Raw genomic sequence first — 19,742 nt, 5'->3', positions numbered from 1 at the left:
TTCAATTGTTAATTAGTGGTTGAATCTTTTAATTATGTTACAAACATAATATCAATGATTGTTTATAATTGGCAATTCAGACAATATCTTATATAAATATATTACTAAGCAGGAATCATTTTGAGTAATTTCATCTTTTAAAATTACCAAATGAAAAATGTATTGTCCAACCCCTCAACCATTTTATGACTGGTTTTGTAGAAAGTACACATAAACTTATCATTATTTAATGATTGTCGCTTCCTGTCATGGTGTTCTAAATGTTTTTCATTTTGCTATGTTGAAGTCCTAGTGGCTGAGTATTTGTCATCTGTTCACTGAAATGGATGCAGCCGGATAATATTATGCAAGTCCTACATGGCCATGCAGCTAACAATGTCAGGTGAAATAAGCGGCATTCTGAAGTACCAAAATATAATTTAAACGCGCTGTGAATGAGCGACTCCTACCAACGGTTAGACTTGCTAAATCAGGCAAACCACAGCTACTTTCTTATATCTCAAAGGACCTAAAAGCAGTTTCATGTCTTCCTACATAATAATGAGCCTTACTAACTATATGTAATGAGTTTTGTACATATTTATGTTCAGCCCTCCAAATGTCTCTTTTCCATTATTTGTAAACCTGCTAATTTTAGTACTTTCTTTTAACCATCTGCAGAATATCATCACAGAACATGAAATTAGGAACATTTCTTGTGCTGCTCAAGACCCTGAAGATCTCTCTACCTTTGCTTACATCACCAAAGACTTAAAGTCGAGTTACCACTACTGTCATGTATTCAGCGCGTTTGATGTGGTCAGTCTCTTGACGTTTTTCATCTTTTTCTAAACTGATGAAGAGATTCTGAGTGTGATTTCCCCCTCCCTTTTTCCTGGTTGGATTCCTCTTCACTACTGAGCTGGGTGGCAAACAACTAGCTGTGTTTTCTGTTTCAGTTTTTGCTGAATAATTAGTTTACATGGAGCCATTAGCAAAAGGTTATGATTATCTGAGAGATGTGCAAAAATTAACAAACTTACAACATTTCTCCCTAATCCTAATTAATAAAGACTAGTGCCTTGACATTGGACTAAAACCAAAACAAGCTCTGATATGTGAGCTCGATCTACATTGTTCACTAAGGACATTTGATTTCATTATTCTTAAAAAAGTACAATTAAATTTCAATTGATAAATCGTTCTGTGCAAGTGTGGAACTTTTTTGAAGATTACATTTGAATTAAACGAAAAGGTATAAGCCAGCGCATTTATTATATTGCATGTCCAAATTTTTTTTAAAGATAATATAGATATAATGGGGACAGTACCATAATGGTAATGTTACTGGACTGATTCAGAGGCCCAAACTAGTGCTGTGTAGACATGAGTTCAAATCCCATCACCGCAGCTGGGCAATTTAAATTTAGTCAATTAATAATTAGGAATATAATGCTTGCTTCATTAATAATGATCATGAAACTAATGTTTTGTTGTAAAAATCCATCTGATCCACTATTGTCATTCAGCAGAGGAAATACACCATGCTTATCTGGTCTGGCCTATATCTGACACCAGACCAACAGCAATATTGTTGACACTAAACTGCCCTCTGAAGTGGCCTTGCAAACCACTTCGTTGTTTCAAACCTGCTATGGACCCCTAAGTCCAAGAAAAATCCCTCCTTAACAGCACTGTGGGTGTACCTAAACCAGATGGACAACAGCAATTCAAGATGGCAACTTGCCATCACCTTCTCAAGGACAGTTGGGGAAGGGCAATGCCAGAGCCATCCATATCCCAAGAACAAATTAAGAAATAAATAAAGATGGATGATAAAGAATGATATACATCACATTCTCTCTTTGGTGACCACATGGACTACTTTAGAGCTGTAGCAAACAACCAGGCCTTTTCTTTAATATAACTCTCAAAAGTACCGATATTCTTGCACATTATTCAATAAATGGCAATTGAAATTACCCCTCAAGTGCACATTAATCCTATTTTATATCTATAGGACGCATCTTATGACATGTGCCGTTTTCCAAAAACAGTTTGATGAATGATGTTTTTCTCATTATTATTTACGTTTCTTTTCCAGTTGAAAAAAAATTAAGATTGCTGATCAGGATAGGAGAATTTAGATAGGGTATGGTAGTATAGTAATGATCAGGAGACAAGAGTTCAAATCACACCATGGAATTTAAATTGAGTTAAGTAAATAAATCAGGAATAAAAAGCTAGTCTCAGTAATGGTAACCATGAAGCTATCTGATTATTGTAAAACAAAACTATCTGGTTCACTCATGTCCTGTAGGGAAATAAATCTACTGTTCTCCCATGGTCTGGCCTATGTATGACTCTGAAACCATAGCAGTGTGGTTGACTTTTAAGTGCCCTCTGAAGTGGCCTGGCAAACCACTCCATTTTTAATGATGGACAATAAATGCTGGCCTTGCAAGTGCTGCCCACATAAATAACACTTGATTTGGATACTGTTCCTCTTATTGGTGTATTTGTGTACATATATAGTATCATCCTAAACACCACTTCTATATTACCATTTGTACGCAAATGCAGATATTCTCAGGAAAGGCTCGTGCTCTGACTGGAACATCTTGCCATTTGTCCATGGTTCTACTATGTTAAAATTCAAAGTATATTTACTCGCAGTGTTTGAGTCCATTGCATGGCATAGTTGCTATCCAAATTAATTGAGGAGTGCATTGTGGACACGAACCTTTAAATTCTGCAGAATTGGCTAAATGAGGCTGTCAGTGAACAGTTACACAGTTAGAAAATAAAGCTGCAGCTATCTCTGTTTCACTAAGTTTTACACTACAAGTTGTAATTTCCATGAAATGATGGCCCAAATCTTCTGGTCATTGGCAATGCTGAGCTCTTCCCACTGCCCATGAAGATTTTTCTGACCTGACACAGCTGCCCATTTCTCCTGGGATCCCAGCTGATAGAGAGTAGAGTAGAGTCAGGAGAAGGAGAAGACACACCCCTTTTATGGCAGGAGAAGCCATATTCAGGTATTTAGAGGTCCAGTCTTTTAATGAGAGTGTGGGTTGGTGAATGGATGATTGAATGCGTTAGTGTGTGACTTAGTGGGGAGGTGAGTGGGTAGTTGGGTCGATGGGGTGATCGGTTCGGGGGTGCATTTGGGTCTGGTCGGTGGGGTGGTCAGGGGTGGAGTTACCCTGTTGTTAGACTAGGTTTTAAACTGGGTACCTATTAAGGTAAGTCGCTTGTGTCCAGCCCTAAGCTCAGAGTTGGAGACATTCATGGAATTGCTCATTGGAAGTTTAGACTTACTGGGAAATTCCCACGTAGGTCTGTACGTCAGGACTTCCGCAGGATCATGTTGCGCCTCTTCCGTCGTATGCCTGGTCTCTGACGATCTGGAGGCTGGGATATTTGGGCTAATATTTAGTATGCAGGTATTAGATTATCTTGATAAATGGCATACAAAATTTGGAAATAAATATTTAATACCCTCCTAAATATGGGCCTGGACCTTCCATGAAGCAGCCAGCATCATCAGATTGCTGCTCCACATGAACCTTTCCCCGCCTTGATGCTGCTCCATATTTCTTGCTGGGTCTTCGAACCCTGGCTTCTCCAGAAACATGGAGTGCAGCGTCCTTCGGGAGAACTCCATCACAGCGCTGCAGCATCACAGGGATGGCAAGACATACCCCTTTTTTACAACACTAGCTGCATTTGGTAAGTTCAAAGGTCCAGTATAAATATCCATGAACGGATGATCGGATGAGTGAATGGGTGGGTGAGATAAGTAGGTTGGTCAGGTGAAAGGGGGTGTCAGGGTGATTAATCAGGGAGTTGATAGGAGAATCGTGGGGTGGGGGGGCAGTGTCATTGTGAGTAATTGGGGAGTTCGATTCTGTAGTTACCCAGGAGTTAGACTAGAATTTTTCTGCTTAACATTTCCTGGGTAACTATTCAGATATGTCCCACAGAACTGTCCCAACTCTCTGAATCCAACTCCAAGTCAGACACTTTCATAGAGGGTCCCAGGAAGAAGGGGTTGGTTCATCGGAAGTTCAAACTTCCCAGGCAATTTCCATCAAGGTAAGTGTGTCAGTACTTCTGCGGGATCTCAATGTGCCTCTTGGGTCCTACGTCTGGTCTCCGAAGATCTGGAGAATGGAAGATCTGGGCCAGTAAACTTTCTTTTTAACGAGTTTACATGGTTAACAAAAAATGATAGCGCCTTACAACCACAAGGTAACTGTCTTTGGGGCTAATCCTAAAATCTACAAGAAGTGCAGTACTTCGCAGTCTGACATTTTGGGAACCTTTAGTATTTGCAGTTTCCAGCTAAGGCTACATCCATTTTTGTCTTTTCTAAAACAGTGCGGGTTAGAATATTTTACGGCAACTGCAACTTGTACTGTCAAACTTAGTGGAAAGTCTCAACTTTATTTTGCAACCGTGTAATTCTTCAATGACAGCCTCGGTTGGCTTATTCTTCAAAATTTGAAGATTTGTGTCTACAGTGCACTCTTCAACTAATGTAGATGGAACTGCGCTGTACAAGGGGAGTAAATGTACCTTGAATTTTATTATTCTGAGAACTCTGGACAAATTACAGGAAGATGTTCAAGTCAGAGCATTAGCCATGCCTGAGAATACTTGCACACGCATTCTAATGGTAATACGCTGGAAGTAGTTCAAACAGAAATGACTAGAAAATGAACCCTGGTACTGCAAAAGTCTCCAGTTAGAATCAGCAACACAGCTGCAGTGGAAAAGATCCTGCTGTTTCCATGGAGATCCACAGTGTTGCAGTTAAAATTGTTGGCAGTAAGCGCATTAGATATTAGCAATCTGTCAGTTTTTTAAAAACGCTGACACAATGCAACCTTTGAATCATAATTATGCTACATGGCCTCAGAGCAATATAAAGTGAGGTAGTATGAATAATCTGTCAAAAGCAAACATCTCGGGGTTATTTATTTATATATTGATGTTGCTGATATCAAATCAGAAGGAATGTCAGTTGGTGCAAAGCATCAAGAAGAAAAATAATTTCAAGGAGTTTTAGTAAGCTGCTTGGAACATGAGCTTAATGTAATATTTTATATAATGAGTTGGACTTGACTTTAATTATGAAACGTACCACTTTTAAGCTAATATGCTGCTGCTTTAATAAGTAATATCAAAAAAGGATGATGTAATCAGACATGGCATTCATCATTCTTACTTTAGAGATTAGCATAATAAACATACTTCAGCGTTCACTACTTCTGATCCCACTGAAGTTAGAAAGTATGCCTTAGTTGCATGCATGCGATTCCTTTCGTCTTATTTTTCTTAAGTTATGTTCAAATGACTCTTACAAATCCAACATTTTTTTGTTTCTCTTTTTTTCTTCCTCCAGAATTTAGCCTATGAGATCATTTTAACACTGGGACAAGCTTTCGAGGTGGCATATCAGTTGGCCCTACAAGCCAGGAAAGGTGGCCATGGTCCGCCCACAATGCAAGACAGCCTTGAAAGTAAAGCTGGCAAACCCATCCCAAAGCCGCGAGCAAGTATCCGGAAATCTGTGGTAAGAGCCTAATAAGCAGATAGATGCATAGCAACAAGATGGATCATTTTCTGCTTGTTATTAGCAGTAAGCAATTCATTGTATCTCATGAGCATTGCTACTTGGAGATTTCATACATTAAAGATGTGGTGTCTGCTGATATAAATTGGATGCGGAATTGCTTAACATGCACTAAAGTCAGAAGGAAATAAGTTAACAATGACCTTTCAATAGTAATTATACAAATGAATTGCTATCTGACATGCAATGTGTGTTGCTAGTGAGCTGTTGCAAATGGTAAATCAAGACTGAAATTTCTCCATAGGGGCCTGTGGCAAGCCAAAGCTTGCCTTTGTCACCAACAAAAGGAGCTATAATGAATCCAAGAAATACAGCTTCTGACTTTCAATGTTAATCATTAATCATATGAGATTTCAAACCTTTACAGTTTATCAGTGGAAGAGCAGGGAAGATCGCAAACATATTTGTAAATATTCTGCTAATCACTAATTTAAATACTTAAATATGAATTAATTGAGCCCGCTTTATCACTTTGTTGCTAGGTATCCAATGCCATTTTGGGGGGAGGGGGTGATTAAGTGGAGACATTCTCCTTACATCCTGGTGCCTAGCTGTAAAGTTGAGAGTTCAGGAAGCCTGGCAGCAGGTTACTGGCTCATCCTCTTAGCCCAGGAATGGTAACCAGGATAGAATTAAAACATGTTTAAACAGAATAATCATGCAGTGTATATAGAATAGATTGCTCTTAAATCTGTGCAGCATGAAAAAATACACCAGCTCAAACACATTTCTACTTGAATGCATTCTGTCTTCTGGTTCTCTAAATGTTTTACACATTGGATGATTTCAGCTAACAGAAGACAACTCTTGAAATGGCCATTAAAAATTAATCATATATTTAATAACTGGCTAGAAAAGTACTTGTGACTAAATATCAGGATACTATCACAAATCTGCAGAAATTTGATTTAAATGTCTCTCTAGTTTTGTCCAAAAATCTGCAGAAATTCTCTGTTTTGGGGGGAGGGGAGTCCATAAAACGTGCCTAGTTTTGCTTCAAGCAAGTTATATGACTCCTAATTATTAAGTGTCAGAGATACCGCAGCTGCCTCGTGCATAGGATGTGCAGGCATTAATTCACTTCTTTTTTAGCTTGTTACTTTTGATTTTCTGCCCTTTTTCTATTTTGAAACATTAAATGAGAAAGAATCTGAACTTTCCCCCACTCCGCATCCTAGTTAGAATAAGAACAATAGTAAATTAATAATTTCCACAATCTTTCTCTTTCCTCACTCCACCCATCAGAACAACAGGGCCTCAGCCTCAAATTCTTTTATCTTATGCACTGTGACAGGACCACAGAAGTGAAGTGTGACTAACCTCAGCATGGCCTCTCAAACTCTGATAGATTGCAACAGTTTGGTCTGTTAGCTGCAATCTGACCCCTCTCTTATTGCCCATGTTCATCAAAAACTCACCACCTGTCTCCAGCTATTGATTCACTCAGCTGTTCCACGGCGTTGGCAAGACTGACTTTAACTATCCCATAATCTAGTGGAAGGACTTGTGAATACCTCAAATCATATAGGATGAACCAATGTAACTTATTGTGCAAAACAAAAAGCTGGCTACCTAAAGTCACAGCAAATACTTGGATAAAAGTATCTTAGTGATTTGCAGCAGCAGCAAAAAAAAAATCTGCAGTTCAATATTCTAGTCAGATACACATTAGATTTGGAAAAAAAAGCTCACAAAGACTCAAATTTGAGGAAAAGCTGCACATCCTGACAGAAGTCGGCTTCAATTGAAGAATGAAAGTATTTAAGATTAACTGAGTAGATACCGAATTATTGTAAAACCTGAAGTTTGCTGCTATATGCAGTGTAGCACCAGCACTGATTTCACCCACAAAGGAGCGATTAATAACAAAATTCCTCAATACAGCGATTGTATTTTTAATGTTAACATCTCTGTCTTTGTCTGCTCCATCTTCTTTTGTTGCTGACCCACTCTCTTTGCTTTGTCACTTCTTGTGTGAACAATAATTTCTTTTAATAGTCCTGGGTTCATGGACCCTTTCCAAATCACTTGCTCAGTCGTCATATTCAGGCAGTTGAGGAAATGGATGATTAATGAGAGAATCATTCTTGAATTTTGCTTGCGAATTGACTGTCCTGGTCTCATTCACAGCTCTGTTGGCTATTAATAGCACCCACATGCTGCAGCCAGAGAGTTGCTGCTTTCCTATAAATTCTCAGTGTGACAACTTGGCATTATCCCATTGAAAATAGCAAAGTATTTTATTAGCACTAATAAAGTGCCTCAGTAAGGCACATTCCTGTGAATAACTGATGTTAAAGGCAGCGAACAATGTTCTAAATGCTCTGATCCTAAATTGAATAGCCCCACCAACATCAGCCATGAACACGCAAAATTGTATCTTCCGCTTGTCACCATGAAGCATTCTGAAGAGTTTTGTACAGGGGTCAAAGATTAGTATTAATGAAGGAAGATTAGTATTGGTGAAGGCTTCGATGCACTTGTACCTTGTGCACTGATCTTGCAACGTTGTCCTAGACTGGGTGAAGAGATATGTGTAACCCTTGGACTTCTTGTGCAGAAGCAGCCATGTTGCTTTCCAATGTGAAGAAACTGATCTGTGTGCCAAATTGAATTTCCCTAGTGAGCATTAAAGCTGTTATGTCTACTATTCTTTTTAAAAATTGAATCTGACATTTCTCTTAACTCAGCGGGGATTTTCAATTTGGCAAATGCCGTAGAGAAATGCATGTTGAGTTGCAGAATGGGGGATGTTGGGAAAGGCGTGGAATAAATAATTGTAATGTGATTTACTTTTTTCTATTTTCGTTTTAACCCTGATTTCTTCCAATCAGCTCCTAATACTCTCATTATCTGAGTGAGTGGGGAAGGCAGGATAAGTGTTGGGCTGTCTACCTTCCCCTTCTGGGAAGTTGCGAGAGAGTGCCTATCATCAGTATTGCAGAAGGGATGTCATAAAATTGTTTCCCTGGCTCTATTTGACAGACTGTGAAAGAGAAGATGGATTAGTAGGTGAGCTGAGTGCCATTATCCTGCCAGTGTATGTATTTCAGATAGGTAATAGAAACCATGGATAGATGTGAACCTAAGTTCTGACTTTGGAAATATGAATAGGAGACAATGAGCATAATGTCTGTGTCACTAGTGATAGCATAGCATCAATGTTATAATTCAGGGCATCACAATGTAAAGTCACTGCTCTTTTGGGAGATAATGTGCTTCTGTACACATTGTGTGTCAGTTATTTGTATATATTTATAGTATACGTATCCCCTGAGCTTCTGGAGACAAACTTATGGGGAGGGTGTGGGTGAGGTCAAAAACGGCCATAGAATATAGCCTGGAATATGAGAACTAATTATCAGGTGGGAAAATATTTCTGCAGTGGTGTTAGGATAAAATTGTATTTTGAAACGTACCTAGCACTTTGAAACATGTTCCATAACTGAACGTGAGACAGTGGATTAGACTATTTTTCTGGGGTTTTCATGCCGCTTCTGAAAAAGTAGCGGTGAACAAGGGTGGGGAGGTTCGGGTAGAATATTCATCTTCTAAAAGCAAGGGGAGGAAATCAAGTTGTCCTGTTGTAAGTCAGTATAAAATTTGCAATTTGGCTTTTAAGTACCTTACGGCACTAACAGGATACCTGGTGGTGCTGATGGGGAGCTTTATGGTGCTGACTATTTTACAGGGCTGACATGCCTCAACAAACCCCAGTTAAAAGGACGCCAACAGTTGTGCAGTAAGCCAAGGTGGTTTTTTTTTTGAGCAATGCATGTCCGTACAGAACAATCAATCTTAAAAAAAATCCAGAGCAATCAAAATGAAGTTATTTTATGCAGCAGGTGAATTTGGTGTGAATGTTTTTTTTTCTTGGACCAAATATAAATTCATGTTCAGCTTCTTATGGAAATTGGCACCTTTTTAACCTAATAAACACCTACCTGCATTAATTTTGTTCAATAAAAATATGGATCCTTGTTTCCTGTAGACCTAAATTTGTACCATATTAGTTAAATCAAATGTGAAAATGCAACTTCAGTAGAAAAATCTTGTTAGTTCTTTCTCAGGGAAATGTAAGTGAGCTTGGGAAAAAGATTTGATTCCACACCAAGTAATATGAAAGCTCAGTGTGCCAGTACTTTAAATGCAATATGGTGGGGCACAGCATTGCCCCATGCTTGCATTTGTGGCAAGTTTCCAATTTCAGTGGGCCTCAGGGAGCAATGGAATAGAAATAAAACTCTGCTGCAACATGAGGGAGTGAAAAATCATCATTGGCTGCTCCCTTACACCTTCCCCCATCCAGCTAATTACAGACTGACACAGGGCCTGGGCCTAAGCTAGTCACCTGTGCCCCATTGGACAGGGAACAGTATTTGGCATGGGATGGAGAGGTGATGATGAAGAACATCAGGAAAGGGTGTTTTTTTATATATATTTGTCTCCTTTGCTTAGAAATGCCTCTGCATTTTTTGTGACGCATATGTACAGCTATGTTGTTGTTTACACTTTTTTTCAGGTGAAACAGCCAAATAACAGATGGTCCTTAGATCATATTTACACCCCTCACAGGCCTCCCCATCCTCCTCTTCCTCCTCTTCCTTCCAAGTTTCATCATTCTCTGCCGCACAAGTTTCAGGTCTTATTTTTCCTTTGTCTGCATTGCCTTGTCTGCCCCTCTTTGAGTTTTTCCTTTGTTAGCATCATCTGTTATTAACAGTACAAGGCTAAAATTCAGGCTGCGTGATGCCTCAATACAGCACATTTGAATAAATATTTTGTGATTGCTTTCATGTGAATTTGATTGAAAGGAAACAGCTCCTCATATTAGAACAACCAAGAACTGCAAGGTTTTATTGGACTCAAATTTAGCGAGAAGAACAGGCCAATCAACAATGTGACCAGCAATTCCCAACTGCTTGTGTTTTCCTTTTCAAAAAACAAATTGCCAGTTTTAATTTAATCTCAAATTCACAATTGACATTTGAGTGAGCAGTCAGTACTTGGTTAATTTAAATAGAAGCTAGATATGTCAGAAACAAATGCATTTTATTTTTTAAATGATCAGGATAAGATAATTACATGAATTAAAATGCAATACTGTGCTTGTACAGCTGCTGATGCCCATTTTTCCTTATGGAATTCTAGCACAGCTTAGCATGTATATTTCTGCTGCTACTCCAGGCAAACTTAGTTTAAATTCCAGTATTATTATAAATGCTAATGAGGTATGAGCCTAAATTAAAAGTGACCATACTTCGTAGGTTCTCTGATGCACATTTAATTATTCATGAATGAAGCATCATTCCAGCATCTCCATAATAACACCACAACTTCAATATTCTGTTTTTCAAAGACCTTTATAAAGAATGGAAAACAGACATGGCAGCTGAAGCCCTCTTGGGTACACGTTGAATTTTAGCCTAGACAGTGCTGTGTTCCTTGTTCAATCTTAACACCTGTGAACCTTGAATTCATTGTAAACCTTTCAAACTGACCTTTCTATATATATATATATATATATATATATATATATAAAGCTAACTTGCTGAACAGAGTGCAGTGTGGAAGCATGTAAAATTACTGCTTGTTCTTGCAATATTACCTCCATGGCATCTTGGCTACCGTCAGAACCCCCAACATTCTCACGTTCAAAGGGACAATCTGTTGGTCTGAAGCCGTGGGCATTAAAATCAATCATCAATAATGAGACACCACCTACTTTGATAAAAAATGTGATGTTTGATACATCAGAAAACATAGTCGGATAAGGAGCTTCTGTACAGACCACGGACACCCAATTCCAATCTGGATTCTTGTGGAATTTTGAGCTGCTGTATTGTTTAGAGCTAAATGGTGGCATTTAATTTCCTACTTTAAAATTATTCTAAAATGTAGTCCATTTGGATATGCAACCTTTCTGATCATATGCAGCATTTTAATCATGGTTTTTTTTAAATGAATTTAAAAATTGAATGCATTAGGGTTGGATATTCCTTTCATGACTTGGGCCTGTAGGGTGCTTACTAACAGTGCAATGAAACTTCGTTGTTTAATTGGGCATTTTTCAAACAGATTTGAGTTATTGCCACTTGAGATAAAAGGAAATGTTTTCTTATATAACAATAACCCCATGCAATTAGCATAGCAAATGTGCTGTCAGTATTAACCTTGTTAAATCTGCCACTTGCTGTTCTGCTGCTTATTATAAAATAGTGGCTTGAGCATATGTTTCCAGTAACTGGGCACTACAGATTTTGTTGCAAATAGGCTTGCTTTATAAACAGAATATCTAGTGCATCAAATATACATTTGATTTCTCATTCAAGGAATTTGATTAATGTATTATTTCAGAATCCTGTGTGTTTGGTCACACCAATGTAAAAGTTTTCTTTTAGCCCGCCTGGCAGTAAAATCTCATAAAGTTGCACCTTCCAGGTTTTCAGATCTTAAAAACCTCCACAAAATTGAGAGTCAGATGATGGGTTTTATAGTAATATATGTTAAGTAAATAGTTGAAAGAAATACAGTGGAGCAACTTACCGACTCTTCTGAGTTTTGTTGGTTGCTATATTTACTGTACTTTGGTATCACACAGACTTCATGGAAGGTGCTTCAATATATTTCTGTTTTACTTGGGTTATGGATAAAATGCCTTAACGTACAAGTTGCACTATAGTTTATTAGTATTTTTAATGATGTATTGTTTACGCACAATAACAATGAATTGTGCTGTGGTGAGATTTCCCCTTTAACAGTTTTAATCGCACCGTCTCTAGGAGATGCAGAATGGTAATAAGCCGGATACCAACAACGAATGGTCTTTTTTTACATGATTTCATCAAAGACCAGTTTCTGTAAAACACTAGGTACGTGTCTTTTGCAGCTGGCCTATGCTGTAATCGTCTAAATAGTGTAATTTAAAATGAGCACAAAACAATTCACGTTTCTAAACTTCCAAGCATCGTGCAGCAGTGGGGCAGGGGTGGGGAGGGTGGTGGTGGGGTGGAACATGACGAGGTTTTTTTATTTCTTTTGGCCCCCTTTTTGAAATATATTTTCTTTCTCACCAGAGTGGCTGGGCAGGTGACCTACAGCCAGGGCAAACTGATGCCTCCCTGTCATGGGGCATTAGGCGGTGGTGTGTGAAAGTAGCCTGGGCTGAAACTGCCTCTGTTTCTTCCTTGTCGCATCCCCCTCCCCCACCCACCCTGTGCAGAAACACCTGACTTCCCACTCAGTGCTTGTCCTGAAGGACCAACTGAGATCAGGAACTCCCCATGTGGGAAGTTGCAGATCCAAGCCTGCAACTTATCACTCCATGGCACAGTGTGTTGGTGCACATGCTGTGCACTATGCCACTTTGTGGCCAGTAGATTTTACTGTTTATTTTACACATGTTAAAGGTATCTTCCAGGGTTACTGTTTGTTCTATGATCATTTGAAGAATCAACTAAAAAAGAGTAAGTCATCTTTATTAGGACAAGTTCACAAGGGTGAAAAGTCCACATTACCTAAAGGCTATTGAGACCCTTTCGTTAGTATTATTGTTGTTGCTCATTGTTTAGTGCTAAACTATCAATGCATTCATTTGAATTGTCATTTCAAATCTTTACAGTGCAGCGAATTTACTTAGCTAGCAAAGCTTCAACCATAAGTTGAAAGAGACTTGGCAGTTATGTAAGACAAAATAATCATAAAACATAATTTCTGTAAAGTCATGTTATTGACATTTTAGCAATCAAAGCACTTCAGTAATATTTAGATTGCTGATCTACTGCTGCTTCCCTCAAATTGTAATGTATTACTGTAAAAATTTTCATTTTTATTTGCAGTACAGTAAAAATCTATTTGAATTCAATTCCTTTAAAAGAACACCTCAGTACAAAATCTATTAGATATTCTCCCAATAGGGTGCGATTATACCTTAGCTTTAATCTTTATTTGAATTGTTTATAGTGGACTCAAAACTAATTAGTTAATAAGCTTATTTCAGATGACTGAATTTCGATGTATGTGTATGTGTGTGTGTGTGCAGGCTGCTCTTGTTGGAATGTACCCCCTACTATCCCGGCATCCGGTATACCTGAGATGTTCAGTACTTACTGAAGCCAGGTTTAACATTTGTATGGCTGAAGAAGTCATGTGATGGGGCTGCTGTACTTTGCTGTTATTAAAATGCAACTACTGGTTCTTTCAGTAGAATTGAAATGTAATGTAGCCTTACTTCATGTCAAAGAGATTTGAACATGATGGTTTGTGGAGGCAGTAAAACTTAATTTTTATTAGTTTTTTTTCATCAATAAATAAAAGCTCATTTGCTCATGCAGTTGTATTTTTGATTTGCCTGCAGATTGATCAACCTCTTCTGGAACAAAAGACTCATCCTAATGTACCTTGGATTGTGGAACCTGTGCAAGAATCAAAAAGGGCGATGAGCACTAAGTATGAGACCACAATATTCTAAACGCTATGTCTCATTCTCCTCTGTCTGTGCCTTCGCACTCTTTTGAGCAATCACTTCAGGCAGCACATTTTGTCTCCTCTGGTGACCTTTGACCCAGTGGAGAGGAAAACTGCACTCGCTGAGTGACCTTTACACAGTTACTGTCATCACTGCATGAAGCTGCTCTTTTTCCTTGACATTCCTCCCACTGTAGCAACAGGAATGACACTGACACACGACAACTGTCTTTAGACTTATTTAAAACCAGTCCATCAGAAGGACTTAAGCTGATGCAGTTTCAAGATTTTTCTCTTGGTCTTGATGTAACTTTTCTCTTCAAACTTTTTTCGGGTCATCGCGGATTTAGAAGAAATCAGTGGACTCTTAACTCTGAAGGTCTCTTCTGCCCATCTGATAAATTGAATGCTGCTAAAAGCTGATAAGTCTAAGCATTTTTTTAATCCCTTTTGGACTAACACTTTTTCACAAAAAGCTGTGATTTATGCATTGCAGCCTTGGGATATTGTTAAAAATGGCTAAGCTAATATCTTTGAATAACTGCTTTTGTTTTGAAATGACTGCACTGTTTTAGTGGTTTGCTAACTGCTTTAGGCAATTGTTGTGAATTTCACTATTGTTTTACTGGAAATTTCACAACACGGCTACATTTATTCAGACCAATTCCTTCAGAGACTCTCGTCCTTGTTTTAAACACTGATCTGCACTGAAAATAATTTTATAATTTTTTTTCTTTAGTAACGTGGTACTACAAATGTTAGAATGAGAATATTTTTATTTATTATTTTTCATGTAAGCAGTAGTGATTTTTATGACATCTTGCTCCTAAAATGTGAAAGAATGAAGAATGTTTTGAAATAGAGAAAAAAAAATCAGGAGTTTTACACTTGAAGCCAGTTTTCAGTCTTATTTCTAAACAGTGTTCAGATTAATGACCTAATTTTAAAACCACTTAAACCAATGGCAATTGAGGGGCTCAGAAGAAATAAATTCCTAGTTTTTAAAAATAATTTTCTCTATGACTGGAAAAAAGGATCCATCATTCCAATGTAGCCCATCACGGTGAGGTCCCTTGTGCAATACAGAAGGTGTTAATGTCTGCAAGCCAACAGCATTGCATTACAGATGGAGGCACACTGCGTATTCATAATGATGCACTGGATACGCTAGCAGTCCAAGTAACAGTAATGGATGCAGAAGAGGTTGCCTTTCAGATGAAAAAGAAACCTATTTAAGAAAATATATTGTCTGCACGTTGATTGTCACATTTAAATGAAACATGGCACAATGAATATATTTTTGTTCTATAGTACAAAACACAAAATTTCACGAATAGTGACTTGCTCGGCAGTGTGATGCATCTTCCGCTTGAGGCAAAGACTAAGATCTGTGACTGATTTCTTTCAAAACAATGCAGCACACGACGTTTTTTGAACTAAACCTGTGAAACCACAATCAACTGATTTACTACCTGGAGCGATCAATGTTTATTGAATATGAGAATCGTCATGTTTCTCATTTGTTTGCAAAAAAAAATTAAAGATTTGGCAGCATATAATATGGCTATGCTGCATTGCCTATTGAAACCACGTTGAGCTAGAATTTAACTGTGGTGTGAACAGGCAGCATTGTAAAAAATGATGATAATTATATGGCATCATCTCTGGAAAAAAAAAACTATTGTGAATCAATTTAATGTTTATTTTAGAATCCTTATTGAACTTGTGTAATAATGGTCTTAAGTTGTTTCAATGTTACATTATTTTTATATGATATAGAAACTAAGCTGGGCTTACTGATAAAGGTCACCCAATATAAGTTAAGGATGACTATTAGAGCTTGGGTTGTAATTGATAATCAAATGTATATTGTATGGTTGGACTGAATTTTAGTTCAATTCAGTGTTAATCTTTTAATACGGTATTATAGTACTTGAACAATGCTGTTTCCTTGTACATATTTTGCCTATTCACTGTTGATACATGTATGTAGTAATTTGGCAGTCTAAAAGAACCACTGTAAACATGGTACCAAAATGAAAATGTATGGGGATAAAATAGTGGCCTCGCTGCAACTAATAATTGTACATATGCTTGGGCTTCCAGTTACAGATTTTGTAATTTTGTCATTATTTATATCCTGCAAAAGCACATTAAATAAACAGGATGTATAAACATATGACTGTTTTACAATTTGTTTCACTGCCCTTGTGAAATTATCACCTCCTGTTCATTAAAAGCTAAAGCCCTGTTTCTCGATCTGATTGTGGATTGGTCAGAATCACTTTCTCCCATTTATCAAATCAAGTTCTAGTAGTTTACATCCGGAGATGTACCTCTTGACTTATTTACAATTACCAAGTATACAAATTATGGTATTGGAATTTAAAACTCAATTGATTACTAGTTTTAAATCCACCAGATTCCAGAGCTTTCCTTTATCATTCAGCTTTATGGGATCATAAATTCAGTCAGATTGGGAGCATACTGGATCAGTAAAGACACCACAACACCAACCTGCCTTGATCATATTTCATTTCTTTATTAGATAATTATGTAATGATTCCCTGAAGGCAGCTGTAACAAATGTAATATTGAACAAAAATGTGAAATACAAACCTTGCTTTTCTGTCTTGTGAAACTCATGGTTCTTAGTTACACCCAGTTTGAGTTTAACAGTAATTCATTTTTGAGTCACATTTATGGCCATATTTGTAACTTAAAAAGTTTGTTTTGCTCAATTTTAATATCCTCCATTGAAAGGATGAAAAACCTCTTATTCACACAAGAAATATACTAAAATGGATGGAAATTCGATCAACATAGCCTTCTAATAGAAGTTATCATTAAACACTGAGACATTAACAAAGTCAAGCACTTCTTGTAGGCATGTTGGCGTGATATCAATAAAATGACTGAATTAATCTAACAAATTAATCTAAAATCACATGTATGAGGATAATTAATTATCATCTCATTCTTCAAAATGATCATTCTTTGAAGAAGTAAACATCATCCATACAGCATAAGGCACTATGGGCAAGATGAGGGGGGGACAGGGTGGTTTTGACTCCTTGTAAGAAAGCCTTGTCATCCCAGACCTACAAGCCATATGTTCAACCTCTGCCATTAAGCCTCAACCAAGCTGTCTTTTTGGTCTATCTGTATCATTTGACACACACCCTCAATGTTTCATTGCTGTGTGGAGGACAGAGGATAGACAATGAATTGAATCAGACAGGCATGAGATGTCAGATGAAAATACACATCAGCCATTTGATATGCAAATGAACTGCTTTATTCAAACAGCTTTGCTGAATAAATAGTGGTTTGACATCTACTCTCCTGGTGATCAGCATCAGTATTATTTAGCATAATACCAATGGCATTGAATATTTAATTTGGTTATATAAAATCAATAAGGTTCTGTTAGAGATACTGCGAAACAATCAAGGAGGGAGCAGAAATATCATTCATATTCTGAATTTAGTGTAGGCACTAAACACTCACAACACTATTTCAGTGCAGGGATGTCTCTTCAGAAATTTCTTTTATGGATAACAAGGATAAGATTCCTCCTTCTGCACTAAATTGATGAAATTTGTATTTTTTTTGTTTTAATAACATTGCAGGAATACCATTTATGAACCATGATATTTATACAAAATTGGATTTGTGGGTTTGCATCACCAACTAATGCACCAATCAGAATGCACTTGCAATAATGCTGCTAAGACATTTGTGAAACAGATAACAAGATAGTGAGGGTGCTCAAAGCTGACCAACTTTATTAATGGTACTGTGGATTATTGGGCTTCAATCTTGAAGTCCTTGAATTGTCACCTCCATTTTTATAACCCATTTGCTTCTCACAATTAAAAAATGTTGGGGGTGGATTTTAACTCCCAGCAGGTTTCTGATGGGAAACTGTACCAGTGAGTTAGTTTCCCTCTTGTGCAGAGGCAACATGAGAGCACAGCATTTTTTTCCTTTCATGGGTTGTTGGCATCACTGGCAAGGCAAGCATTTGTTGACCATCCCTAATTGCTGAGGGAGGGCAGTTAAGAGTCAACCACACTGCTGTGGGCCTGGAGTCATATGTAGGCCAGACCAAGTAAGGATGGTAGATTTCCTTCCCTCAAGGACATGAATGAACCAGATGGGTTTCTACAACAATCAATGATTAGTTGTCATGGTCATCATTACTGAGACTAGCTTTAACAGCCTGAGCTCATCACCATATTGCCTGACCACCTTTCACCACCTCCAGGTGAAAAATGGCTGCTGTCCTACAGAAAACTGGATAGCCCGTGGCTGCCTGCCAGCGTGCACATAAATATAAGGATGCTGCCTCCTCAATGCGAGAAGTTAGCTTGATATCTAAGGTTAAGTTACTAAATACAGTTGATCCCACATAACTTTTGTACAGATCAAATGTGCTGTTAACTATTGAAACTTCTGGTGCACTCAAAATGCCTTATGCGATGATCACTGCCGCCTTTGAGAGATGGTTTTTCCAAATTCATCAGCTAGTAAAAACATAAAGGAACACTGTTTAAACTCCACTTCACTGTTTGCAGTGAACAATACTAAAGAGCTTACCAACTGATCTTATACAGAACAATAAACTCTTGGCACTAGGTGAGAAAACATAAAGCAGCAGAAAGAAGTATAGACCAAAGAACATTGCAGCCAAAGTGCATCCTGTCTAACGCTACCACTGATTTCAATGCTGGCAGATTGATCATCATCATACTAAAACAGTAGCATTTGTACCATTGTGAAAGGATCAAATCAAACTGAGGAGGGCTGAGGGGGCAACAAATTCTCTCCAGCAATTAATAACGACCTTTTTGTTTGACCTGATCAAATGCTATTGTAACATTTTTGTAGACCAAATAAAAAAGCTTTCCCAGCTCCTGCGGTCACATTCGGGTAAGGATCATGTCTCAGTGGACAAGTGCTTGCTAACTTCACCCATGAGAGTGTCTCAATACTAAGGAGAGAAATTGCCATCCAGTTGTCAATACGATTTTCTTTCTCTTTGCACAATTGAATGATGTTAGCATCTTTCATGTCATCCTCCAGCAGGAAAGCAAGGCAGTGTGGAGGTGTTTTTGTTTAAGCACAACCTGTTTTCCTTGTTTCAATTTCTCAGTTGGAATTTGATCTTTTCCTGTTGTCTTTCTTGATGCTAAGGAGATGATTGCCATTTCAAGTTCTTTTAGGGACAGCAGTGCATCAAACTTGTCAATGGTCCCAAGTCAATCGCTTGCACTTAATGCTGTTTCAGAAACAGTTGTTTCACATGAGTGAAGTTCCTGATAGGATTTTACCAAAGACAACATAACATCTGTTTATCTTGGTCATTGATGATGTTTCTGTTGAGGGACTTGAGTAGTGTAATCTTCTTGCTTTCTTAATTCCATCATGCATAATTCCTAAGCATCTATTTTCAAAGGACGTTTGTGTCTCCTCACTTAGATAAGCCAATATGATTGAGCATATTGCAAATTGCTTTTAGCCATTCTTAAGATTCATCACTTATCTCAGGGGAAGGATTAATGCTGTAGTGGAGATAAATACTACGCATAAATAAAAACAAAAAAACTGCGGATGCTGGAAATCCAAAACAAAAACAGAATTACCTGGA

At 37.8% G+C, this 19,742-nt stretch overlaps 1 protein-coding gene across 16 annotated transcripts in view; it reads left to right on the top strand.

Annotated features, from left to right (window-relative positions):
- Positions 1-16,268, top strand: part of anks1b (ankyrin repeat and sterile alpha motif domain containing 1B) — an 865,501-nt gene extending 849,233 nt beyond the window's left edge. For 14 of the 16 annotated variants that reach the window (XM_041202975.1, XM_041202978.1, XM_041202973.1 and 11 more), the window contains 4 exons: positions 661-798; positions 5,393-5,563; positions 13,980-14,071; positions 15,401-16,268. In XM_041202975.1, the coding sequence (XP_041058909.1) occupies positions 661-798; positions 5,393-5,563; positions 13,980-14,071; positions 15,401-15,446 (447 nt within the window). In that variant the 3' untranslated portion in view covers positions 15,447-16,268. Of the gene's footprint in view, positions 1-660; positions 799-5,392; positions 5,564-12,405; positions 12,496-13,979; positions 14,072-15,400 lie in introns of those variants that run through there. The other 2 variants (XM_041202986.1, XM_041202974.1) reach the window with 2 other exon arrangements.
- The last annotated feature ends 3,474 nt before the right edge of the window (positions 16,269-19,742 follow it).

The sequence above is a fragment of the Carcharodon carcharias genome, chromosome 13 (genome assembly GCF_017639515.1).
Source record: "Carcharodon carcharias isolate sCarCar2 chromosome 13, sCarCar2.pri, whole genome shotgun sequence".
NCBI classification, from domain to species: Eukaryota; Metazoa; Chordata; class Chondrichthyes; order Lamniformes; family Lamnidae; genus Carcharodon; species Carcharodon carcharias.
Note: the sequence above shows the minus strand (reverse complement) of the source record. Positions and strands in the feature narration are given on the sequence as shown.